Source organism: Idiotropiscis lumnitzeri, chromosome 5 (genome assembly GCF_059441095.1).
Source record: "Idiotropiscis lumnitzeri isolate Australia: NSW breed Sydney's pygmy pipehorse chromosome 5, RoL_Ilum_1.0, whole genome shotgun sequence".
Classification (NCBI taxonomy): domain Eukaryota; kingdom Metazoa; phylum Chordata; class Actinopteri; order Syngnathiformes; family Syngnathidae; genus Idiotropiscis; species Idiotropiscis lumnitzeri.
The window spans coordinates 29,485,385-29,509,622 of NC_142395.1; the positions used below are offsets into that span (position 1 = coordinate 29,485,385).

Sequence of the window (24,238 nt, forward strand, 5' to 3'; positions counted from 1 at the left end):
TGTTGACATATTTGGAGGAGGCAGTTAACATTCGACTTTCCACCGTTACATTTCGTCTTTGTTTGTCCCGTGAAAAGATGAGACGTGAGATATTGTATAGTTCCCTTTTGTTTTTTAAAAAGGGGGGGGGCGGGGGGTGCAGTGAGTAGGATTATGTTGCCAAGGCAACCTGTCCTCCGATCCTCCACTGCAGATATTTCCTCACTGGGGTTTTTCCATCCTTCAAAAAGGCACTTTTGTGTGTTTTTTTTTTTTTTTTTTTTTTAAACATAAAAAAAGAAAGAAAATTTACAGTAAATCCCTGCTCAATGATTGTGGTTTTGAGGTCAGTTTCGTGCCGTGTGTACACTGGACAGCGCAGGACAGAAACGAGCAGCCTCCTTTTTAGCCACCAGAAATCTCGGTCCTAGAGATGCTTTAATGCGGACACTTTCTAATTTAGTGGCCTCCCCATTTGATTTTTTTATCATTTTGACCAAGAAAAATTCACCCTTATGCAGTCAAATTATTTCTTTCAATTTTAGGATTGCAAGTAAATTTGGCATCTCGGTCAGGAAAAGGCATGCTAGTCGTTTCATATTTCCTGCAGGAGCACGTTTGAAAATGCAAAAGTTAATTGTTTTAGATTGAAAATAATCAGTTTGAGAGTCTCCACATGCAGGTTGGTGTATTAAACATGACAGAAAAATCCAAAATATGATTTGGGCAATTAAAAATGTTGCATAAAAACTTCGGCTAACCATGGCTGACACTCGACTTTGAATAGTCTTCTAAATAATTAGCTACAGCACTCACATCCACACGCACACAATTCAACTTTTTTTTCTTTTATATTGTACAATGAAGAGAAGCCACATGTTTACAGAAGCCATTTGGTTCAAAACAAAAGGTCATCTTTTGTTGCGTTTCGTATGAAATAAAGGAAATTCCAATTTCATGACAGCGATGCAAGTATATATATATATTGTTTGTTGGAAATATTTAAAAATAGATTGTACAAAGTAGCTCTGATAGAAGACAAGTTTGGTATATTTCTTATATCGTACATACCGTAAATTGACTTTGCTCATTCTAGAAACGCAGACGTAGGAGAGAGGCACCCAAATAAATAACGTCAGACAAAAGCCGCAAGTCCCTCAGGGGTGTTGTTCACATTATCTGCCCGTGGAGCAGCACCACGTCCACACGCCCCAAAAATAAAACACACACACCCCCAAAACTTGAGTGGAAGGAAGCACATGGACATCCTTGTCCAAACAGACCCCCCAAACTCAAACTATTGCACACACACAGCACGACAGGTCCTTGAAAGTGACCACGAAATTGGCTTGGATTCATTTTTGGATGACTTGCTCGGTGAAATGAAGCAATGGAGACGTGACTCGTACCCGTCATGGAAATGCCGGACGACAAAAGGACACGGGTGGGAAGTTAAGTCGTTACACTTGACAAACATTGGACTCACTTCAGGTCCATGTGCTCTTTGCACTCGTACACGTGGACCCGAGGCTGGAGAGAAATGCATAAAGCCGTTGGGGCATTTAATAAATATACTCGGTGACGTTCTAAAGCTTTATTAGTTGACATCCAGCGCTTCACGAGTAGAACACAAGTGCACAGGTACGCCTCGCTCATGACGTGCGTCGTAGGACTAGCGCGCCCTCGTGGTTCTACTAGTGCACCGAATCGTCTTACAAGTGAGGACAAAAAAAAGTGTGCTAGGACACGGACCTGAAGCGGGAAATCAATGCTAGAGACGAAATGCGCCAACGGCTTTCTACAAATCCGACTTTGACCCGTTTAGCAGGAAGCTTTTCAAGAGGGGCCGCTTCTCCTCGCCAGGTGGAGGCACTTTGTGTCGCGGCCATTCGTCTCGTGGGTGCGTGTCATCCAAGTACAAAGTGACACACCTGAGATCGAGCCTATAGAATGCCAGGAGAGGGGGCGGGGCTTCAGAATAACACCAATTATTACTCGTGTGACACTCAGCAGCATTCCCCTTGTGTGTGGTTACTTGTAGCCCTTTAAAGAACCCACCACCATCGCCCCCCATCACACCCACAAGCTCCAAAGAACGACTCTTGCACACATAAAAGGTGAGGTCAGGCGGCTCTTCCTCCGAGGACGTCCATATTGTCTTTGAGTGAACGTGACGTAAGGGAGAGTGGACGCCACGTCGTTTGTTCCCTGAAGACGTCAACGGCGACCCGATGGGCTCAGTTGTCGACGCCGAGACGGGACAGGCCCCGCCGGAACTCGTGCAGCTCGTCCAGCTTGATGTCCAAGACGTCCATCAACTTTTTCAGCTCGCCTTTGACGTTGCCTTGCTTCTGGCGACTGTCGTCCACGTCCAAGTGAAGAACGTCGATCTTGCCCTCCAGCTCTCGGTTCTTCGTTTCTGCGGTCTGGGCGGGAAAAGCAAAAACGTGTCAACGGCATACTTGGATGGGCACTTTGCGAATGTCTTTCACCACCTGCTGCAGTGATCAGTCGAGCCTAGTGATGAATGAATAAATGAAGCTTCAAATCTGCGTCATGAACCAGTTGTCGTATTTTTGGACTCCTGTAGATGGCGCTCTTTGTTCAGCATTGGATTGAAAGCACACTGACTTGCCATTTTTTTTTAAACCTTTTATTTAAAGCAACATTGCCATCTGGAGGACTCTAAAATACGGCAGCTGGTTCGTGAAGCAAATTCAAAGCTTCATTTTCCCATCTCTAGTTGAGCCTCATCACACCCGGTCAAATGAATGTACTTTTTGGCTTCTCAATCCGTCAATGGCAGCGAATGTGTTCCGAAAGCAGCATAACCAGCGGAACCTCGGTTTGCCAATTGAAATCGGTCACGTTTCCTTTCAAAATGATTGGAAATGCAATGAATCCATTTTGGGAGCACAACTAGCTGCCTCGCTAACAGGTTGCATCAATCGTCACCGTTTTAGAAACGATGGAATAAAGAGTGGAGCAACACATGTAGAGAGTCAGAGTCACTTATAGTAGACGAAAATGAAGTCTAGTCTTCATTTTTTAGATTCGAAGCCGTTGTGAAAGCACTCGGATTTGTGTGTGTATGACTGTTGTGCTGCCTCCTGGTGGCCAAGATTGGTAGAGCAGAATGAACAGCACGTCCAACCATTTTTGATGCTCCTTATTCTCAAAAGGGTCACAGGTGTGCTGGAGATTTTGGGGCAAAAGCAAAGTTCACCATGGCCAACATCTCGCCCAAAATGGCCACAAGGTCCAAAATCGCAGCAGCACTGTGCTGGCTTGTCACGGTTATGCTCCAGTAAATTTTCCGCAACTAAAGTGGACCTTTTTAAACAGCCAGTGAAGAACAAAAATCCACATATACCTGACGACCATTAACATGCATTGGAATATTATTATTATTTTTTTTTTTTATGAAACCAACATAATTATTCAACTACCCGTGCCTGCGTGGGTTTTCTCCGGGTACTCCTGTTTCCTCCCACATTCCAAAAACAAGCGCTGTTGATTAATTGTCACCGGGTGTAAGTGTTGTTCGTCTATGCGTGCGATTGGCTGGCAGGCAGTCCCCCGCCTACCACCCGAAGACGGCTGGGATCGGCTCCAGCAACCCACACGACCCTAATCGAATTTTAATGGATTCAATGAGAAAATTGGTGGCCTAACAACTTTTTTTTTTTGGGGGATAACATATTGCACAAGCAACTGAACACTCTCGAGCAGTCGCACAAATTGAAACGGCATCGTGTAGCATTTCGCAGCGGTGTGTTCATGAGTTGGTTGCGAGGGAAACGTGACGCTGGCGGTCCAGACTGTCAGGCGACACTTTAATGCCGAAGATACCAACCAAGGGAGGAGTTTAAAATAGGAGTGCTAAAAAGGTGCTGCGCCCGCAAGGCTCTGAGCTCCAGCTGACTCGTGAAACTTTATCTCGACGTGTCAGTGTCACATTTAAGGAGTGCAAACGCCAACGTTTGGAAATGCAGCCACACATTTGGAAGAAAAAAAAAATTCAAATGGTCGGGCTCAACGATTTTGAAGAAGGTTATTCATTTATGTTTTTTTTAATTCCCGCCAGAGTGTAATCGACGTCTTGAATCCAGCAACAGGGACTCTTTTTGAGGGCATGTTTGCAATCTGTCAAATTGTTCCCAGTGTGCTTAAGGAAGCTCGAATAATCAGATTTGGTCCTTTTTCTCTTAAAGGTTGCGCTAAAATAATTTAGCGGAAGGGAAAATAAAAACACACGGTTGTCATTTTAGGAGGCCTCCAAGTGGAGGAGACGCAAACTCTTTGTTGTTGTTCATCCAGCCAGTGGAGGCACTCCAGGCATGTCATTGTTGCTTTTATCGCCGCACGCAACTCGTTGGACCTCTCAGGATTACGGAGCTCAAACTTTGACTTGGAGCAAGCGAGTGCGGTGACGTCACAGCGACAGCTCACACTCTCGCACTTCAGGTTTCGCAAAGTCTGACCAACAAGGTGCCCCTTTGTTCAAAAGATGCAATGGGAGGGGCGGGGGGCGGGGCTTTTTGTCAGCACCCAATGACAAAGATAAGAAGGCAGCACATGATTTTGATGATTTTTTTGCAGCAATTTTGAGATCTGGATGAAAGCAGCATCGAAAAAAATTGGAATCCACACACAAAAGGGCTGCAAATTGTCCTTTTTTTTTCTTTTTCTTTTAGTCATGTGCTCAAGCACGTGCGTTGTGGCATCTTTTGTGGCCGACACACGACACACCAAATGCTTTCTATTTCGCAGATTGGAGCATTTCTGTCATTGGTCTCGCGTGTGCGCACACACTTCCACACGCAAACCACCGCAAATCATGACAAGCAACCAGAGATGCGTCGCTCTTTACCTGCAGTTTCAAAGTGATGCCCTCACACTCCGCCATCAGTTGAGGAATTATCTCCGCTTGCTTCCTCAAATTTTCCAGCTCCTTCGTTTGGGATGAGAAGAGACACGTTTTCACGTTTAGTGCACAACTCACAGAGAATCTAAAGGGGAATTGCTCAAGCAAAAGTATCTGAAAGCCAACGCTAAAGCGCACTGGCAGCCAGTGATGAGAGGCCAAAATTGGCGTGATCCGTCTTCTGAGCTCCGGTTAAAAGACGAGCAGCAGCATTTTGGCGCAACTGGAGGCGCTTGATGGAGGACGCGCTGACTCCAAAGTCAATTTGCATGACACGGAACGAATGCGTGGATTACCGCGTCGTCACTTTAGCGAGCTGCCTAAAATGAAAGACGCGAGCGCCGATTTCAAAGCCAAGTTTAAGATTTAAATTGCGTTTGCCTCCCTCAGGTTGCGATCAGCGAACGTGGGGTCGAAATCAATATAAAATACAAAGTAGAAACGCGCTCCTGCTTAGTGAGAAACACTTGATCAGAAAAATGCTAATCGGACATTCGCCATCATCAGCGACCGCTTGGTGACTGGCCAGCGTACGTCCACCACCCCTGGAGAAAACCTGCGTGTGTGTTTTGTGAGAAATGAGTCACCGGGCAGATGAGCCCTCTGTGGGCCATCTGTTAGCTCGCCGTCATTTCATATTTTGGCCGCTGGGTCAGCGTTGGAGCAGCACCAACGGAAACGCGGCAGACGCTCACTGGTCAATGATCCTTTGATCCCAAATTGAAATTGGGCGATATTCAAAGAAAAATGAGTTTTGACCAAAAACTGCAAAAGTATTTTTATCTGCATCAACACACGATGAAACAAAATTCAAGATGACAAATGAAGATGAGTTTTCAGGTTCGGACGAGTGCAAAATCCCGAACGAGCGGTCGCCGTTTTGGTCGGCTCAAAAAGTGACCCGGGCCTCACCTGCTCTTTGTCGTGCAGCTCGGCCTCCAGCTCCTTCACACGCACGCTCAGCTGCGCATTTCTTTGTTTCTCCTGACTGGCCTCGTTACACTGAACCTCCAGATCGGCAATCTAAACGCACACGCGCACCGGGAGAGACGTGAACAACGTTTAACAGGCAAATGTGGGCAGTAAAAATGATCACCCAAAAAAAGAAATAAAGACGACTTGTCAGGTGGCTTTCATGTCAAGCGAAGGAGCCCAAAAATTTCTTTTGGACATGCAACAGCGGCATCACCTTCTCCCGGAGCGTGTCACTCTCCTCCTTGCAGGCGCTGAGCTGTTTCTTCCAGCTCTCCACATTAGCCGAGGACTCCTGCAGCGCGTCCACCAGCCGGGCGTTATTTTCTCGGAGCGTCTGCAGCTCCGTTTCCCACTTCTTGGCGTTGGTGTTGCTGTCAGACATGAGACCATTCGGAAAGGAGTCAACATTTACACAGGCTGGTGTTGAAACGCCTCGGCTTCGTGCCCACCGAGGTGACGCAGAAGCAAACTAAATAATCCCACTGATGACTTTTTGCTTCAAAGTAAATGGTTTCGCCGACGTGATGTCTCAAAAGTGTCCACAAACACTCGAATCATTTTTGGCCACTGAAATGAAATTAATTGGGATTTTTTTTGTTTTTTTTAATTCACTGCTAGCATCCGGCACTCTGCTTGCAAGTAAAAAAAATTAAAATAAATAAATAAAATAAGACATGGGCCAAATGGTGACTCATATCTTCAAAATGCTCTTAAGTCACGTCACGTACGCGACGGCACCACTTTTGGTGTCGGTGAAAGAAAGCTAAACGCGTGCTGCTGCTGCTTGATCTTCAATCACAAAATGAAAATGCTTTGAAAGTGTAAAAGGAAGTCTTACTTCTGTTCGACGGTGCTCTCGAGGAGATCATTGTCATTCTTCAGCAACACGGCCTCTGGTCCCACATGAAATATCTTCTCGTCATCGGTGCCGTTCATGCCGGAGGCCTGGTTTTTCGATTGCGTTTCACGTCCGGGCTCCTGACGGGACAACCAAACGAAAAAGACAAGCGTGGGACCGCTCAATCAGCTCATGAAGGTTGTCCATCGTCGTAGGCGCCATGTTTTTTGCAACCACTTCAGGCCAAAGCAACGGCTTGGACAGCATTTGAGTTGGTCAACGTTTAGCTCCGCCCACAAACTTTGATGGCCAATTTGACAGCTAAAATTAATTCAAGACACATTGCGATGCGGGACCATGAAATAATAAAATACATGAATAATTAGATCAATTTGTTTCCATATAATCATCGATAATTCAATTAATGACATATTTATTATTTGAATTCCACATTTAATTAATTAATGACAATTTTAATCAAATGTGTTTATTCAATTTTTGCACTTTCAGTCCTCCATATTGGAACACTTTTAAAAGCATTTTTTTTTTTAAATTAATTTTGACAGTGTTGTATGCTTAAATCACGTGCGAGGAGTAAAAATACTTCACTTTTTACGATCCATCCCAAATCTTGACAGCTCATTGCATGAGGGCGTTGAACGTACGTTGACGTGACATGATTGGAACGCAACGTCCACCGTTGGGGTGGCATGCGATTGCAGAAGACTTCAGATCAGTCCTGATCCAGAATTTCAGTCGGCAGAGTGATCGTTTACCTGGGAGTGATTGCTCAGAGCCTCCACCTTCGTCTGAGATTTGTCTCTTGCCGTTTTGGCCGCCTCTTTGACTTCCTGGAATTTCTCTGCAAACTGAAAATGACACACAAGAGCGGTTGGAAAGCCTCGTTTTAACAAAGCAACCGCAGTTCCGTTTGCAATTTTTGCCTCTTTTTCCTCCAAGTTGCGAAGGGCACCAAATCAATCCGACCTAATTGGTGGAGCAAAGACAGCGGTCGAGTACCTGAAGGGTGGCGCTAAACGCATTGACGAGATGACATAAAGTCGTCATTTGGGAGGAATATAAAACACATTTTTTTTATGAAACAAAACCCCATCTTTCTTGTCGTAATAAACAACCATATGCCAATAAAAATGCAAAATGCGTCAAATGCGCCGTTGTTGACTGTGACACCTCCCGCCTTTTTGCCGAATACATTAACGGATTCCGTCGTGTTATGCCGCTATGATGTCACACTTTGTACATAATGAATCCAACGATTGCTCTCCCGCCTACGCGGCCTCCAGCAGATATGACAGATCGCTCGTTCCAAACGATACAGAGGAGAACGCTCGGTGAAATTGTGACAAAATGGCAACGCGTTTTCATCTTCATGAATTGATCGATCAAGTGTGCGGATTTGCAAAGACGCTTACCTTCGCGAGCTGCTGCTCTGAGCTGAAGCCCAAACCGAACACGGTGTTGGCCCGGCTGTCGGCCCACTGGCCGAACTTCTGGGACGTCTTGGTGAACATCATGTTGGGTGTGATGGTGCTGTTGATGATAACCTTGGGAAAAAAAACAAGACGCATGAAAATGCGGGTGAGGACACAATTAAGTCGACTGACTTTCAGGAGCTCAACTCGCAACTTTTTAATTTGCCAAGCGATAAAACCTGGACTGGGATCACCCAACTGCCAAGTGATGACAAAACGTGGAAACGTGACTCACAAAAAAAAAAAAAAAAGTTGCACGCGAATGCATGATCGATGAGCATTTGGTTTCGGTATCATGATGTCATGAAGAGGACGAGCGTAATTGAACCAGGAAATGTATCGATCTATTTATAGATCAAACACCGACTGTGAATTTTGCAATTCATGTCCTCGTTGGAGAACAGCAAAGTACTCAAACAAACAGTTGGACGCGTGCATTCCAAAGTTTAAAGATCATCAAATTCAGTTCACCAGCGCATTTTTAACTTTATCTTCAAATTTTGCCTGAAAGACAAATTTCCTCAACTTTAAATGAGTGACGCATTTCGGTCGTGAATTTAACTCTTGAAAAGGATCAACCACTATAAATGAAAAACTATTTAACGCTCATTTGCTACTTGTGTTCCATTTAACTCATTTACTACCATTGACGGCTAAAGACGTCAAATTCTTTTTTTTTTACCCGGCTGGTCGTGAATGAGTTAATCACATTTTTTTTCCGCCTTTCATTTGCTTGTTCCAAACAGAAATAGCACAAGAATCTGTGTCAAACGATGACATACTGTAAACGTGTCCCAACTTCGGCTCTCCAGTCTGTTCCGCGCTGGACGCTGGAAAACGAATGAGGTCAAACAGCCTTACGCGTAGCCGAGTCAATAAAACGGATCTTTGACGTCTTTAGCCGTCAATGGCAGTAAATGAGTTAACGTTTGCCTCGAGTTGGCGTCCAACTTGAAGTTGTCGTCCATTTGCTACAGCGCCGTCACCTGTTGCGCCCAAGTACAAAAAGTCACGACAGCAGACCTCGTCGTTCAAACTCAGCTTGAGCGGACTTGAGGGAATTGCCGTGTGCTCGGCTTCAAGCGTTGACATGCACCCAAATTTGCCTGACGATGAAGATGCACTTATCGCAACGATTAGGCAGCGCTCAAGGCAGCGAAATTAGTGGGCGGTCCTTGTTTCATGGCAACCTGCATGTGAAGACCGCTTTTGAGAATTCAAATGTGACACATCCGTGTTCTTTTCAACAACCCGAAATGTCAGTTTCCACCAATGCTGCAAAAAAAAAAGGGGAGAAAGAAAAGCCTCAAGAGTTTAGTTGTAAAGGATTGCGGCTGCATCTCATTTAAAAAAAAAAAACGATGCCATTTCCTCAAAAGAGCGAAAGTACTTCCGAACTTCCAAAAAAGCGGAGTGAATTTTTTTTCACAGTTGTTTTAACACGAGTGTGTGATATGAAACTTAAGGTTAATCGTTATAAAAAAAATCAAATAATAAATAAAAAAGGGGAAATGATCAAAATGTGCGCAAGAGTACAAATGAATAAACCCCCACGATAGCGTGACAAAACTTTATTCATTTTATTAGCATGCAACAAAGTTCGTCACAAAGTTAGTTGGAACTCAACTATCAGGTTGAGCAAGAAGGAAAATGCTGTATTATATTTTTTTAGCAAGGACGCCGTTTTGTGATTGTACAACTTTTGTTTTGGTTTGTTTCAGTGTCTCCACTTGAAACCGCTCCATAGTGGAAAAAAACGGTTGGGAACAGTGACATCATCGATTTCAACTTGACTTTCATTATAGTCGACTACAAAAAATGTCGAGTCGTTCAACTCCTAATCCAGCGGTCGTCAACTCGCTGCTGGCGGTATATCTGACGAGATGATGACCAACTTGTGACGGGGGAGAAAAGTGTCTTTTTGCGGTTGATGTCAACATCCTCATCGTATCAGAATTATGGTGTGTGTGTGTGTGTGTGTGTGTTTGCGCGCACGCACACGCATACGATGGAGGCGTGGAGTGGGATGTTAAGCTACCGTGGCAAATGTTGCCTTCATAAGCTTCATTTTTCTTTGAGCCAGCTGTTAATCGACTTATGTGAGGCGTTACCTTCAGGGACAGTTGGAAAAACAGCAATCGTTTCAAAACACGGCCTTCGATCAATCAATCAATCCAAGCGCACCCTTGCATTATTTTTAATTGCTGCCCAGGTACCACGCATCGTCAATTGGATTGCTGTGCAACACAAAATTAAAAAAAAAAGACATGAAAAGAATCAGACTATAACTGTTGTTAAAGAATTGAATAATCGTAAACATTTCCTCTGCTTTCATGAATATGAGAATATTATAATGCTTTCAGCACGCTTCCATCATGAAGCACAAGATCACGGAAGGAACCTGAACGGCGAATGTGTTTGCGATTTCGTTTTGCCACTTTGTGTCTCACCATAATAGCCATTATGGTGGCATGCCAGACTGTCATCCAGCGAGTAAGCAAGTGCGAGCGTGTGACCGAGGGAAGCGGGAGTAGAGTGACACGAGCAGCTGTGGGGGTGGACAGCCAGGCCGCTATCAAGTGCAAATTCAAGTGCTGCCGGACAATAAGTTGAGGGCGCATCGCAAAGTGGGAGCCTGCTTGAGTAGCCCGTTTGGAAATGTTGACGCAAGTTGGGAGTTAGTTCAGAATTCTGCATAATATAATACAACTAATGATACAGTATGAAAGGTTCCTCCGTTCAAGGTATGTATTTGGCTGGAATGATACGCCAAGGTCAACTTTTGATTTGTTTGATAGATTAAAAATGTTTTATAAATAATTGGAATTTTTTTCAAATAGGCAACAAACAATTATTTGAATAAATCGATAAATCTGTCAAATAAGCGATGAATCGGATGAAAACCAATTTCATTTTATTTTATTGATACACTAGCATCGGCTTTCGATAGTTTTACTTTCCAGTGACAACGAAGCAGGTCCAGATTTGCATTTTGATTCATTCGGTCTAAATATCATTTGGAATGAATAAAACATAAATGTGTTCTTTTATCGTGGAGTTGACAAAACTCAGCACACATCAGAGCAAAAAAAAAAAACAAAGCTTGGAATGGAATGCATTTCGAGTTGCTCCGTCATCATCGGTGAGCGGCCTGCTTCTCGCCGTGAACAAATACAAGCTGACAGTTTGTCATGGTTAGTGCAGACCGCAGCAAAAACACAAACTATTGTTCTGGACAGACCTGGCTTGTTCACAAGGAGTGTGCAAACTAGACACTTTTTTTTTTTTTTTTTTGGGCCACACAAATTTCTAAATATTTTGAATATTGCTTTTACATGACAAAACGATGAGCACCACCACCACTAGATATATACCCGAAGGTTTATTTATTCCCCCCCCCCAAAAAAACCCCCATCAAAACTAAATGAATGAATGTATTTAAGGTGTTGTAAATGGTTGTACGGAGAAGATCGCAAGACTTCCTGGTAGTAGTGTGGTCACATCGAAAGGGACAGGCCGCGAACCAAAACTCCATCATCGGGAATAAAGTTGAAAGTGTGAAGTTTGAAGTCAGTTTGGGTGAATGCCTCGCCGAGCAGTTCACAGCGTGCTATTTCTCGACCAAAAGACCACGTCTGTGCCAATAATCGGAGCAACAGAAAAGCCAAATTTTAATTTCAGCGAAAATTGCCTTCTCAGTTAGATAACAAGCAAATCGGCCATCAAGCACACAGCCTAACAAATTGCGTCGGTCACTAAAAGAACCACTTGATGGCAGCTAGGTGACAGGCTCATTTACAATGTATGCTAGCATGCTAGGCTAACATCCTAAAGGTTAAGATAGATATACATATATTTATCTTTAATTGATACAACGCATCAAACACAAACATAGCCCAAAGAAATCTGTTTTATACTCCACATGGAAGTAAACAGCCCGTGGGGGAACATTGTGTCGCTGCAAGCTAACATGAAGCTAGCTGCTAGCGTCATGTTACAGTGATAATGTCCGCAGTGTGGAAATATTTTGGTGTGGAAAGCAGAGAATGTGCAAGGGCGATTTGCAATGTGTGTAAATTGGCCATTTAACGTGGCGGAAAAGGAAAAAGCGGTGTTTAAACCAAAAATGGCTAATAGCCATCTCCTGAATTAATTAGCCAGTCCGGCAATCACATTAACTCGGTCTGAAAAATCACCACGTCTATTTTTTTTTTTAATCCAATTGAAGAAATGTGAATTGATCGGTCTCAATTCCAAGTTTTTTGCCCGGCACTTCAACCATTCAAACTACCGCAAGAGAGAAGAACATTTCCCATACTACCCGCAAGATGAAAATCATTCGTTCAAGTCATTGACAGTCTTGTGTTTGTTCACTATTGACAGCATCCGAGATTGCTTCGCCACCGGGAAGTCCGTGTGACGTCATTGGGGGGGAAGAAAAAAAAAAAAAAAAACGCCAAATAGGATCATTGGAATAGATAATGAATGGATGAGTGCTTATTAAGCGCTCAGCTCGCCGATTGAGGTTGCCTGCCGAACTGTCATTAGACAAAACTGTTACTCAACATTAGGCAGACGACAAAAAAAAATAAATAAAGGAAGCATGAGTGGGAGAGCGGCGAAAGAAGGTCTGACCTTGCGGAAGTACTGAAGAGAACAAAAAGTGTAGACGAATGCAGTCAGAAATAAATGGAGCCATCCGTTCTTCTATACAAATGAAGTCTTCTCTTAAAGCGCCTGCAAGATAAAAATACGGCCGTGTGGTCTGGGTGTCGCCCGTTATCTGCTGTCAGGACTGCGTGATGACATAACCCGATGAGTGTTGCCTCGCCGGCTTCGAGCCGTGGGAGTCACTTGACTAAACAATGCATTGCAAAACGACACAAATAATTCACAGTCGCAATTTTTAACGCAAGAAAAGCACAAATCTGATCATTAGATGATACAAAGAGTTTCTTTGCAATGATAATCATCCTTGCTGTGAGAAGGATTCAGCGGTTGGGTTAGTTCTTCCAACGCAGACTTTGTGAGCAAAAGCGCAGAGCAAAATCCAAACAACTACAGTCACTCGCAAGCAATCAAAGGGCTAAAAATGATGGCGTGACAGTATCTGCGGCTTTTCACAAGGAGCGGAGGCTCCCATCGCCATGGCAACATAATCTACACATTCACAAAGCTGACGGACAGTGTTGGTGTGAGCGGAAATATTTGCACAGGTTGATGATTGCGGCCAATCTCGATATCGGCGGTCTGCCACCCATGAAAGTATAGCTAAGCATTTTTACTCGACGTCCGACTTGCCATGTTTGTTATTTGAGGAGCTAATTTAGTACTTTAATTAGTGCGGTCAAGCAATTTTTACAGTTTTTTTTAATAATTAATTGCAAAAAAAAAGTCTGTAATTAATTGCGATTGATCACTTTTTTCGGAATCCCTTAACTCATTCACTGCCATTGACGGATATAGACGTCAAAAACTGCATTCTTTTCACCTGGCCTACTAGTGAATGAGTTAACAAGTATTTACGTGAATAATATCTTGAAATGAAATATGAAGTGAATTTTAAATCCCAGACTGTGCTCAGGGTTTTCTTTGATCCTTGAATACCATCGAATTGGAGTCATCTTGACAGGAATTTTTCTTATTCATAAGCAGCACAATCCAACAGTGGCCACTTTTGTTCTGACGTGTGCTCAAGACGCGCAGCTAAAATGGTACAATATTGGCTAAGTACGCAAAGTATTTTGAAACGAAATAAAACTGAGTTCAAATATTTAAGCGCGTTTATTTATTTTGATCTCGAGTTCACGCTTTATTTTGACAGCCCTAACTTTAATATAAAAAAAGTCGAGTATCGATTGGCGTGGCCGACAATTGCATCAGTTCTGTTCTGGAAATGGAAATCCTGACACTTCATCAAACACGGGACTCTTTGAAATCTTGAACATGTTTTTGGTCGCCGTCGCTCGCGGCGCACACGCACACGCATACCTTGGATCCATCCACGCTGATGATGCGGTAGCTGTTGCGTGTGCTGTCATAAAAATAGGAGACGGTGACGGCCTGTTTGCTGGCCGGGACCCAGTTCTTCTTGGTGGTGGGGTCAATTTGGAAGACGTGGGCCCTGGTGGTGTAGATTGGCTGCTCCCTGGTTGGGTTGGGACACAGAAGAGGGACAATTGTGAGAAAGAAGAATAGGAAATAGGAACATTCGACGCCTCCATTCCACAGAGACTTCGGCGGCCCGGTGATAATGTAACACCGCCAAAAATCCTCACGGCAACTCGAAGCTATTAGCACATCAAGAAACATTCCCCCATCACCATGAGGTCGCGAATAAAGGTCCGGAAAGTTAAAAAAACACCCACAGTTTGACTTTAGAAACGGAAGAGTCTACTCGGCCGGCAGGTGAAGAGCTCACGAACGTCACATGACCAAAACTCAGAAAACAAGAGAGCCGTGATTGGTCATTACCGGAGCAACTGTGATGTCATTTTCAGTGGACGACGACAACGCAATGCGCTTGCATTAACAAACTGCGAAGAAACACAACACACATTGATGGAGTTAAAACACACACACACAAACACACACGATGCAAAGGATGTAGTGTATAATTAAAAAGAAAAAATAGCCAAAGCGGCTGAACAAATTTGCCGTCTCCACCAGACTGCCTCATCTTGCTCTCTAACCTGTGCATGACTCACATGCTGGCTCGTAGGGTGTCATTTTTCCCTTTTGCGCTTCAAAAAGTGTGCAAAGTCGTATGAAGCGGCGCGAGGAGCTGCATGTGTCCCGCATGTTTCCGACAGTTTAGAGAAAAAAATGAAATGGAAAGTAACTTGAGCAGGCGTTTTGGTTCAGCTAATATGCTACAATATTTGCAAAGTATGCAAATGATTTTGGCAAATTTGAGGCTTCAGTTTATTTCATTGGACGTTACTTTTTATATTTTTATACTTAACCAAATCTTCTCTGAAACCACTTTGCGGGCCACATCCGGCCCGCGGGTCGGATGTTTGACACCACCACGCTAGTCACTAGCGTCTTCCGCGTCGCGCTGATGAGAGGTCCTGGTCATGCTAGACAGACGGCGTCTGCCGCTTCAGAAATTTACAGATGGAAAGGGACAGAAATTCACGCGCTAAAAAATCGTTTACGTCCGCCGGGATTATTCTCACAGAACTCCAAGCCCAGCGAATGCGCAATCTCATTGCACATCTGGTTTAAAACAACGCTGCCGCTTGCACACGTTCGCTGACCTTTTGCGGTGGCGATGTCACGGGCCAGCTCACACTGGCAGAGAAGGGAGGGGGGGGCGCGTAAAAGGTCAATGGCGAACACACGGGAGCGCTCAGAACTGTCGGTTGATTCCGCTAATCTGCTTTCCGGAGATAAAAAGCATTAGCTTGATTGATTTCACTGGATCAGCGAGATTTTAGAAGCGAGGGACGCGGTGAATATTCCTCCACCCATCCGTTGGTTTTGAATGTTGCTTTTGGACGAACTGGGGCCGACCTCAGGTGACTCGCAGGGAGAGGCGGGCCACGCCCTTTGCTCGTCGCCAGTCGATCACAAGGCGCATAAAGATAAACAACCGTTCACATTACATTGGAGGAAAATTTAGAGTCTTCAATTAAGCTAAGAAGCATGTTTTTTTTTTTGGGGGGGGGGGGCAAACGCCACACACGAGAATCAAAGCCAAACCTCACACCGGTGAAAATACGACAAATATATCAATACTATAAAAGTACATCTGACTGTACGAGGTAGAAGTTGCCCGGACGAGTCAACTTTCCTACTCCACGATGACTCCTGCTGCTGCGGTGGGACCAGAATAAGGACAAGTTGGGCTAAATTGTGCAAACTACATCAAAACGGACAAAATGCTCAGCGAGACGAGTTTTTTTTTTTCTTATTGAAAATACCATCACACGGCAGCAGACGAGGCAAAGCGCACATGATTGCGCCAAATTTGTTGCTATATATTGCAAAGTGATGAGGTGCACTTTGCATGGCAGTCGCCAGCAGACTCAACTAGACTCGCGGCATTTTCATTAAGTGGCACTATAAAGTCGACTTGTGATGCTCCGGCTTGGGTCAGGATGCTGAAAAATCGCAAAACATTTTGTTACGTTCAAGAGAAACGGAGCAGGCACACCCCGTCCGCGTCCGCAGCTGTCGTCGCATCATCGGTACACCAGCTCACGTGATATTTCTGCACCGACGCATGAATGACCACCAGAAAAATGTTTGACACGGTGGTCCAACTAAAATGACACAGTCGCCATTTATCTTGGGAAGACAACATTTGCGATTTCATGGCAACAGTTGACTGCCACCGACTCGCCGTCTCCATCCGGCGTCTTAAATAATTTACCAAGGGATCATATTTGCGTTCCACTCTAATGTACTTGCTTGCATGTCAAAGGCACGAAAGCATAGGTGTCCAACTCTGGCCCGCGGGCCAAATTGGGCCCGCGGTGTAATTGGATTGAGTCCGCGAGGCTATACCAAATGCCACTATACCATTTTACATTCTATATGATAATAGTAACATTCAAAATTATAGTTTAAAAAATGTTGTATTGCATTAATAAAAACACTTACAATAAACATTTGTAAAAAAAAAAATCTGCATTTATATTAAAGAAACTTAGCTGTTGGTCTCCGTTATGGCGATAAATTGAGGCCACAATTACGTGAGCAAAATGTCAAATACCGCCCACGAAAACACATTTTGTGCGTAGAAAAATGTGTTTCATGCGTACAAGGCCCTCCACGCGCACGCACAAAATAGATTTGACGCCGACGCTTCTCTCCTCTACACGTACAAAACGCTCATTCGCGCTTGAAAGGTCCGTCCTAAAAACGGCCTCGCAAGTGGATCTCCAATCAAATCCACACGTTTCCCTCCTCGGCCATCGTGGTTTATAAAAGCGAGAATATATTTTGGATTTTTCGAACGGTCGCCAGTTAGCTGGCAGTGAACGACAAACGCTCGTTTGATGCCAAGAAGCGAGTGTGTGAAACATCCAATTCTTTTTGGCGACATGCAAGTTTTGTTTAACGTCGATGAACACGTTTCCTTCAGGGAGCTTTTCAAAGAGGAGCGAGGGCTCCATTTTTCAAGGCGTCCTCCACAACAGCGACAAAGGCCGCCCGGTTTAATCTGCGGGTTGCACGGCAGAGGACATGAGAAGACTCCACCGAGGCACAGCGCGGCAGCAGATGGCCTCCCGGGCCTCGACCATCTGGCCAAAAGACTTCCAATCCGCCTTCAGCCTGTCTTCTTTCATTTTCCCCGTTGTTTCGTTAACACCAATCGGTGCTGCCACTTTCCTTCTACACCTTCCCGGGATGCCGATTGACCAGACGCGCTCAGATTAGGCTTATGGTCTGCGCTCCTGGCGGGGCGGCGAGAGACCCGGCGCCACGTCACACGCGAGCCTAATCAATGAGTGTTAAGCTTTTCGATGTCAGTCTCTGGTCAGCCAGAAGATTAACATCTATCCCGGTGTTAGCGCTGCTCCTAGCAGGACTTGCTTTAAATAGCAACGCGTAACTCGCGTTGCTGTCGGCGTCTGTGCGGAAGAAAGGAATAGCTCAAGTTTAATCCGGAACACTACAGACATCACTCGGTTCTTGGGCTTGTGTGGTTGTTGTTTTTTTTTTTTTTAGTCAACCAGAAAGTGACACTGACTTGTAAATCACACATGAGCATCAGATCAATACTAACGTGTCAAGGTCAAGAGGGCAGAGAAAGTTCACATGAAGTTTACGATTTATTGTTAATCTATAAGCACATTTAGTCGCAAACGGGCCAAACGCTAAAAGTGGCAAAACCCAGACACCCAATCCAAAAAAAACAAAAAAACTGACACACTGGCGTCGCGACAATGAGCAATCGGAGTCATTTCAATTTTCACATGCACAGAGCATCCCAAAAAAAAATCACTTTTACACTTTTCCTGGATCGGACATGAACGGCTGCTCTGGAAGTTCGGCGTTGTCATCAAGTCGCCAGTCGTCTGCTGAGTGGTTTGTCATGTATAAATTCTGCTTCGGGAAACTTGCTCATTCGCAAACTGCCGGTGAACCGCATTCAGTGGCAGAACAACTACCTGCTGTGCCGAGGTCGATTGATGAGTCGTGAACAAGGGAGTCATATGATTCAAAAATTTTTTAAAAATGGTGAAGCCCATCAGGAGCAACTGGGGGTTCAGTTCAACTTGCTAAAGGATGCTTCGACGTGGTCACAATGGCGTGGGATCGAACCCAAAACCTCAAGGTCGGGAAACGAACCCGCTACCACTGAGCCGTGCCGCACAAAAAGAAAAAAATGTTGTGGAAAAGTGTTGTGACTTTTGGGACACAAAACGACTCGTTTGTTTTCACGCATTTAAATTTCTGCGGCCATGTCGAAAATTGCCGCTTAATGCTTTTCTGAAAGTTATTTTTCAAATTTTTTTTAAAAGGAAAAAAAATTTTGATTTTTTTTTTTTTTTTAATTGGCTGCCATGCTCGTCTCTGCGCGCTCGTGTGGTGCAGCAGCCATCCCCAAACGCAACACGCATTGATATTTAGCGCGAGCGTCTCAATGTTTAGTGCCTTTGAAGTGGAACCAAAAACTAGACACCATGCCGAGTTGCACTATTACTTTGAAACTATCTATAAATACTAAAAGAAATACTTAAAAACAATTTTTGAATGTTTGCTTTTGCCGTTTTGGCTTTGAGTGGTGAAATTTCCGAGTTCATAAACGCAACGCTCGGTGCCATGTCGCGAGTTAGCACATATATACGTATATAAAAACAGTTTTTGGGGTTTTAATAAATATGAGTTTGCTGACTAATGGCGTCATCATCCACAGCAGAAACTAAAATATGTTATATTAAAATGTGTTTTTTTTTAAATATCGATGCATATTTTAAGCAGTTCATATCGACATGAACTCGATTTGCGATTCCTCTTTACACGCCAAGTCAACAGAGATCTTGCATTCATATCATCCCTGTGTGGTTTTTAAAGAACGGAAAGATCTATTTGAGGTGTCGAGTGTAACGACATGCTGGCTGTGAGTAAAAGCAGACGAGCGCCTCGTCAATATGTTGGCGACATGAGACGAGGCCGGCTCTCATCGGCAGGCCCACCGGGGCGGTTTCATGACAACACTACGGACGACATTTCAAAGCATTTCGGCGAGTATGCAGACCGCGCGAATGGGAGCCACGGCTTTGAAAAACAAAAGTGTGCTCAGAGAGGAACCGGTAGTGCAGCATTCCCTTCACATTACTGGAGCCAAACTCAGCATTTTTTACCGCAACGGGCCAATTATTGCCCATTACTTGCATTTGACAGGCACGCTACTACGTATGAACTCATTCACTGCCATTGACGGATATAGAAGCCAAAAAGTACATTCATTTTACCTGGGCTGGCAGTGACCGAGTTTTAATTGAATTTTAATTTTATTGAGCGCAACGCTCACAAGTGTAAAAAGAAACCATGATCGATCGTGTACGGAATATGTCGCGCAATATACGCTTTGGCAGTACTTTTTTCGTATTTCAAGTACTGCATGACATTTCGTCACACGAGTAGGACAACGACATTCGACAATAAATGCGGCAAAACTACTGATGGAAATTGAGGCGATGTTAGCAAAGTGCAAGAGGCTACTAGTGCAGGACACACGGCTAATAGTTGGCCCTCGTCGTCTTACTTGTACAGAATAGTATTTCCGTAGTAAAGTTTCAATGGGTAGTAGAAGGGTAAAAATGTCACTAGCAGTGGAATAAACATGACTCTCCTCTTGCGTTCTAGTCAATCTACTAGTGAACTAAATCGTCTTCCTCATGAAGACAAATCATACTTGCATAATTACGGACCAAAACCTGAATATCAAGAAAATAGAGCAAACGGCTTTCCTTTTATAAAACTCCACCTGGAAAGTGGTAGACTACCGGCATCGATTGGAAGCACACCGTTGGTCGTCTACAGCCCGCATAGGAGAAAAATAGTCTTGAGTGCACCGTGGGTGTCCACAACGACCTCCACACTTAATTGCAACACGCACTCTCAGTGGGCAGCGCTGAATGACACCATTAGCCCAAAAGCACATGTTGTACATACAACATGGCAAATTCATAGAACGAGTATGTTTCAATGGCACAACATATTTTAAGGACGTTGCTAGACGCTAATTTGGGGTCATGATGTGATCCAAGTGGCGCAATGAATAACGATGATCGTGCTCGTCTGGTCCAATTCGCTTTACATGAATGAGGGAAATTAAAGGGAAGGTATTTTGCGGGACTACTGAAATGCAAGCAGGTGTCACATTCAATAGGTTCTGGAGAGAAGTGTACTCACCCCATGGTAACGCGGAGATATTTCGGATCTGTGCGCTATGACGTGACGTGACGCGAGCCGAACGCGAATCAAAGTCCACAAGCTTCAGAGTTGAACGTGGTTCTCCTTCGAACAAGTCCCGTTGTCGCGGTCAGAAGGAAAAGCTCCGAGCACTTGCTTCTTTCGTGGGCTTGACGGTTTCGTCAAGCTCGGTTTGCTCCTGCGCCTGTCAACCAAGTTTGCGCCTGCTGTGCGCGTGCACCCGCGTCACACACGCGGCGACGTCTAAATGTAAAAAAAATATGTATGTATACTAATAAGAATAAATAAAACTAACGCTTTCATCTCGCTGTCCTCGTCCAAGTGTCCGCAGAATCAGTGGAGTTAATGTTACCTGCCTTACTTCGTTCCTCCCCCCCACCCTGCCCCGCCCCCTCGTGAGTGGGTTCGAGTTTCACACGCGTCAAGCGACAACAGCAGCAGCGACACAGAGCGGCTTTCACCTGCTCACACGCCCACACGTTCCCCACTTTTCTCCACATTACGCTCAAAAAGACAGTGTTGGGGAGTAACTACTTTTTTTTTTAGCAATATGTACGTTACTTGAGTGTTTATTTGATAACGATAGGAAAAAAAAAATCCGCATATAATTGATTCCCATTATATATGTATAGATTTGTTTTTTTTTTACTCTTGAAAAATACTGGGGGAAAAGGAGGGTTAAATCGACAAATTGTAGGAATAGACTACCAACAAATAAGAAATAATTAAAAGATGTATATTGAGGGGGAAAAAAATAATCAGCAAATAGGTGATTCGGTGGGTGCCGAACTGTGAAAATGAGTGGGATCTACTGTATGGCAAATCAATTTTCCCGATTGAAATGCAATTAAAACACCCCAGGGGTGCCGCAGGAGTCTTTCCATGGCACACGCCATTTTGCAAAAAAAAAAAAAAAAAACTCGGTCGGATGAAATAGCCAAAGTGATTAAAATGGTTAAGGGAGTGCTCCATCGACATATGTTGCAGCGTGATTTAAAAAAATGTATACAATCGACAGTGAATAATAATTTGACATTCATAACTAAGTACTTTCGGATTGTGCTTTTACTTTAAAGGAGTTGACTCATTATTCAATGTTGACATAGTAATGCAGTAACACCTGTTTTGTTTTGTTTTTTTAAACACAATAATCTATCTATCTAATGCACGGCATATTCGAATACAAAGAACAATTTTGTCAAAAACATACACCTTCAACACTTTACAGTTTCAACAGAAAACGAAGTGACACTTTGCGTCTCTCGAGCACTTACATGGCTTCCAAGGAATTCGTGTCACTTTTCACAAAAATAACGAGGAATTATTTAATTATACTTGTATCGAGAACATTATTCACTCGGAGTATTTGGATAGATTTAGCCCTTTAACCGACTTTGTTTTTCTTTTTCTCCGCCCGGAAGTGGCAGGTGAGGTGATTGTCGTCCATCAAATACACGTGCGTGGGTTACCCGGAACTAATGTTATCCATATCGTTGTTTCCAGGGGGAATCATTTCTGCATGGTACTATTAGTACAGCGAATTTTACTTGTTGGAAACCATTGAGTGTTCGTCGTTTACTCAGGTATGTTTTAAACGTATAAATAATTACTAATTATGTGAAAGTTACTGCTTTGTTGTTTTTAGGTTTGGTGAGTAGCAAGTTGCACCTGATCACGTCTCGTTGTTATGCACGCGAGTTGTTGAAGCACACGTAGCCAAAGAGGCCCAATCTAACAATTGTAAACAATTGGAACGCCGTTTAAGCATGCATTCCAAATCATTTATATCCATTTTTTTATCATTATGTAAAAATTCACTGCACTTGGACCAAGACAAAGCTGAATTCTTGGAAAGACTATCTTATTCGTCCAGTTATCCTCCCTCACAATTCACTTTCAACCTCACTTTTGGCTTACTAACACGCAATGAAACGTTACCTTTTCACACAAGGTCGGGTAGCTTTGAGTAGTTATTTTTTCCTCCTTAATAAATCAAATGACCCTTTAAATAGCACATTTTGTGTTTACTTAGGTTATCTTTGTCTGATATTTACATTTGTTTGATCCTAACCATTTAAAGTGGGGGAACTGTGCAAAAGAAAAAACATGGCACTGTACATATTGTAATAGCCGTTTGCCTCTTCACCAGAGTCTCATTCTTTTCAGAATGTGCGAAACTACGGAAAAACAACAAAGCTCCGAGGAGAAGTTGGCTCACAGAATTTCCTCCAAGGACCAGGAGCATGAGCAGTACGTGGACAGTCCGGCCGATCCTCCCCCTATCGTGGAAGACTGCAGAGGTCACGGAGGAGAGAACGAAGGAAGCGACAGACGGGAGACTTGTGCAACGTAACGATATATTTCATAGCTAGGATAAAAAACGTCAATCGCGTGATATAACAGTATGATCGATTTCATGACTTTCTCTTGAGGGAATACTAGTGCGCTTTGCTTCTTTTCAGAATGAGCGAAACTACGGAAAAGCAACAAAGTTACGAGGAGATGTTCGCTCATAGATTTTCCTCCGAGGACCGCGAGTACCAGCAGTACGTGAACAGGCCAGCTGATCCTCCTCCTATCGTAGAGGACTGGAGGGCTCTCGGGGGAGGAAACCAAGGAAGAGGCAGAAGGTAGACTTGTGCAATAAAACGATATATATATCGTAGATATGATATAAATTGTCTATCATACGATATCGTAGTATACAGTTCATATCCAGGATTCAAACAAATATATACTTTATACGGTTTACGGTAATGTTACTAGAAGCACTGTGTTCTATTTATTTTTTAATTCTTTGGATTTAACCGTTTTTTTGGGGACTGATACGCATGAATGACCTTCCAATGTGTAATGAAGATTTAAATGCAACTGTTTTGATTTCCAAGCATAGTCATGGAACAAATCTAATTAAAATCAAGCACCATGGTAAAAATGTAAAAAAAAAAAAAAAAGTTATTCTTAATGTGAAATTATAATTTTAATTGCTAGATGTGAATTTTCAAATTTACTGTTACTTTGGAAAGAAAAAGATTTACTTTGAATATTTAAAAAGCATTCAAATCAGTAGTTGATTTATTATTTTTTTCTCTTTAGGTACCAGGACCGTCAAGGAGGTCGCGGTTGGGGGGGAGCCCGCCCCGAAAGAGGAGAGCATTACAGGCAGCAGCAAGACAAAGACCGCTATGGGGGTTATAATCGTGCGTCTCAGTCAAACTCCCATCAGGAACACTACTCGCATTATAATCGGCCTCGTTATGACAGATACTGATCTCGATTATGAGGATTGCATCATTTCTATGTGTGGCAATGTTTTACCTGTTTTAGTTGTTTTTGCAGGTTTGTTTTTTTGGTTTTTTTTCTTTTCATCATGAGTTTATGGCATACATATAAAGCTGACCCTTAAAAAAATCTCTATCTATAATTGCAACACAAACACAGGGTTTGAAGGAGGAAAATAAAAAAAAAACATCCCTGGCCTGTTGTTAAATTCATGATGTAATTAGACATTTTACTGACAACTGTGAGGGAACTGTTTTAACCGTAAATCAAATACAACTTGGGATGAAAACGAGCATCTGGCTGCGCGTGCTCTCTGTCAAGATTGTCCAAGCTGCGAACTTTGTACTA

The 24,238-nt window shown here is 43.5% G+C and overlaps 2 protein-coding genes across 7 annotated transcripts; one reads left to right on the forward strand and one right to left on the reverse strand.

The window, feature by feature from the left end:
- Positions 1 to 810: 810 nt before the first annotated feature.
- homer2 (homer scaffold protein 2) lies at positions 811 to 22,064 on the reverse strand. Of its 5 annotated transcripts, none has more exons than XM_088296325.1 (10): positions 21,883 to 22,064; positions 14,687 to 14,748; positions 14,204 to 14,360; positions 8,153 to 8,284; positions 7,496 to 7,588; positions 6,720 to 6,859; positions 6,096 to 6,252; positions 5,819 to 5,929; positions 4,853 to 4,933; positions 811 to 2,405 (listed from the first exon to the last, which is right to left on the reverse strand). In XM_088296325.1, exons 2-10 carry the CDS (start codon positions 14,704 to 14,706, stop codon positions 2,217 to 2,219), a joined length of 1,080 nt encoding a protein of 359 aa, XP_088152451.1. In that variant the 5' UTR covers positions 14,707 to 14,748; positions 21,883 to 22,064; the 3' UTR covers positions 811 to 2,216. The 5 variants fall into 5 exon arrangements, with proteins under 5 accessions (XP_088152451.1, XP_088152452.1, XP_088152453.1 ...); XM_088296326.1 differs by lacking the exon at positions 21,883 to 22,064 and adding an exon at positions 20,588 to 20,966; XM_088296327.1 differs by lacking the exon at positions 21,883 to 22,064 and adding an exon at positions 17,423 to 17,437.
- Positions 22,045 to 24,085, forward strand: LOC148337616 (RNA guanine-N7 methyltransferase activating subunit). Of its 2 annotated transcripts, none has more exons than XM_088296330.1 (4): positions 22,045 to 22,191; positions 22,775 to 22,957; positions 23,071 to 23,238; positions 23,705 to 24,085. In XM_088296330.1, exons 2-4 carry the CDS (start codon positions 22,776 to 22,778, stop codon positions 23,877 to 23,879), a joined length of 525 nt encoding a protein of 174 aa, XP_088152456.1. In that variant the 5' UTR covers positions 22,045 to 22,191; position 22,775; the 3' UTR covers positions 23,880 to 24,085. The 2 variants fall into 2 exon arrangements, with proteins under 2 accessions (XP_088152456.1, XP_088152458.1); XM_088296332.1 differs by having other exon boundaries at positions 22,095 to 22,191; positions 22,758 to 22,957.
- Positions 24,086 to 24,238: the final 153 nt, after the last annotated feature.

Coding starts and splice junctions, on each gene's coding strand:
- homer2 (XM_088296325.1), bottom strand. CDS start 14,706: ATGACATCACAGTTGCTCCG. Junction 4,934..5,818: donor AGCTGCACGACAAAGAGCAG/GTGAGGCCCGGG, acceptor TCCCAAACGAAG/GAGCTGGAAAATTTGAGGAA. Junction 2,406..4,852: donor GCATCACTTTGAAACTGCAG/GTAAAGAGCGAC, acceptor TTTCCCGCCCAG/ACCGCAGAAACGAAGAACCG.
- LOC148337616 (XM_088296330.1), top strand. CDS start 22,776: ATGTGCGAAACTACGGAAAAACAACAAAGCTCCGAGGAGAAGTTGGCT. Junction 22,958..23,070: donor AGACGGGAGACTTGTGCAAC/GTAACGATATAT, acceptor GCTTCTTTTCAG/AATGAGCGAAACTACGGAAA. Junction 23,239..23,704: donor AACCAAGGAAGAGGCAGAAG/GTAGACTTGTGC, acceptor TTTTCTCTTTAG/GTACCAGGACCGTCAAGGAG.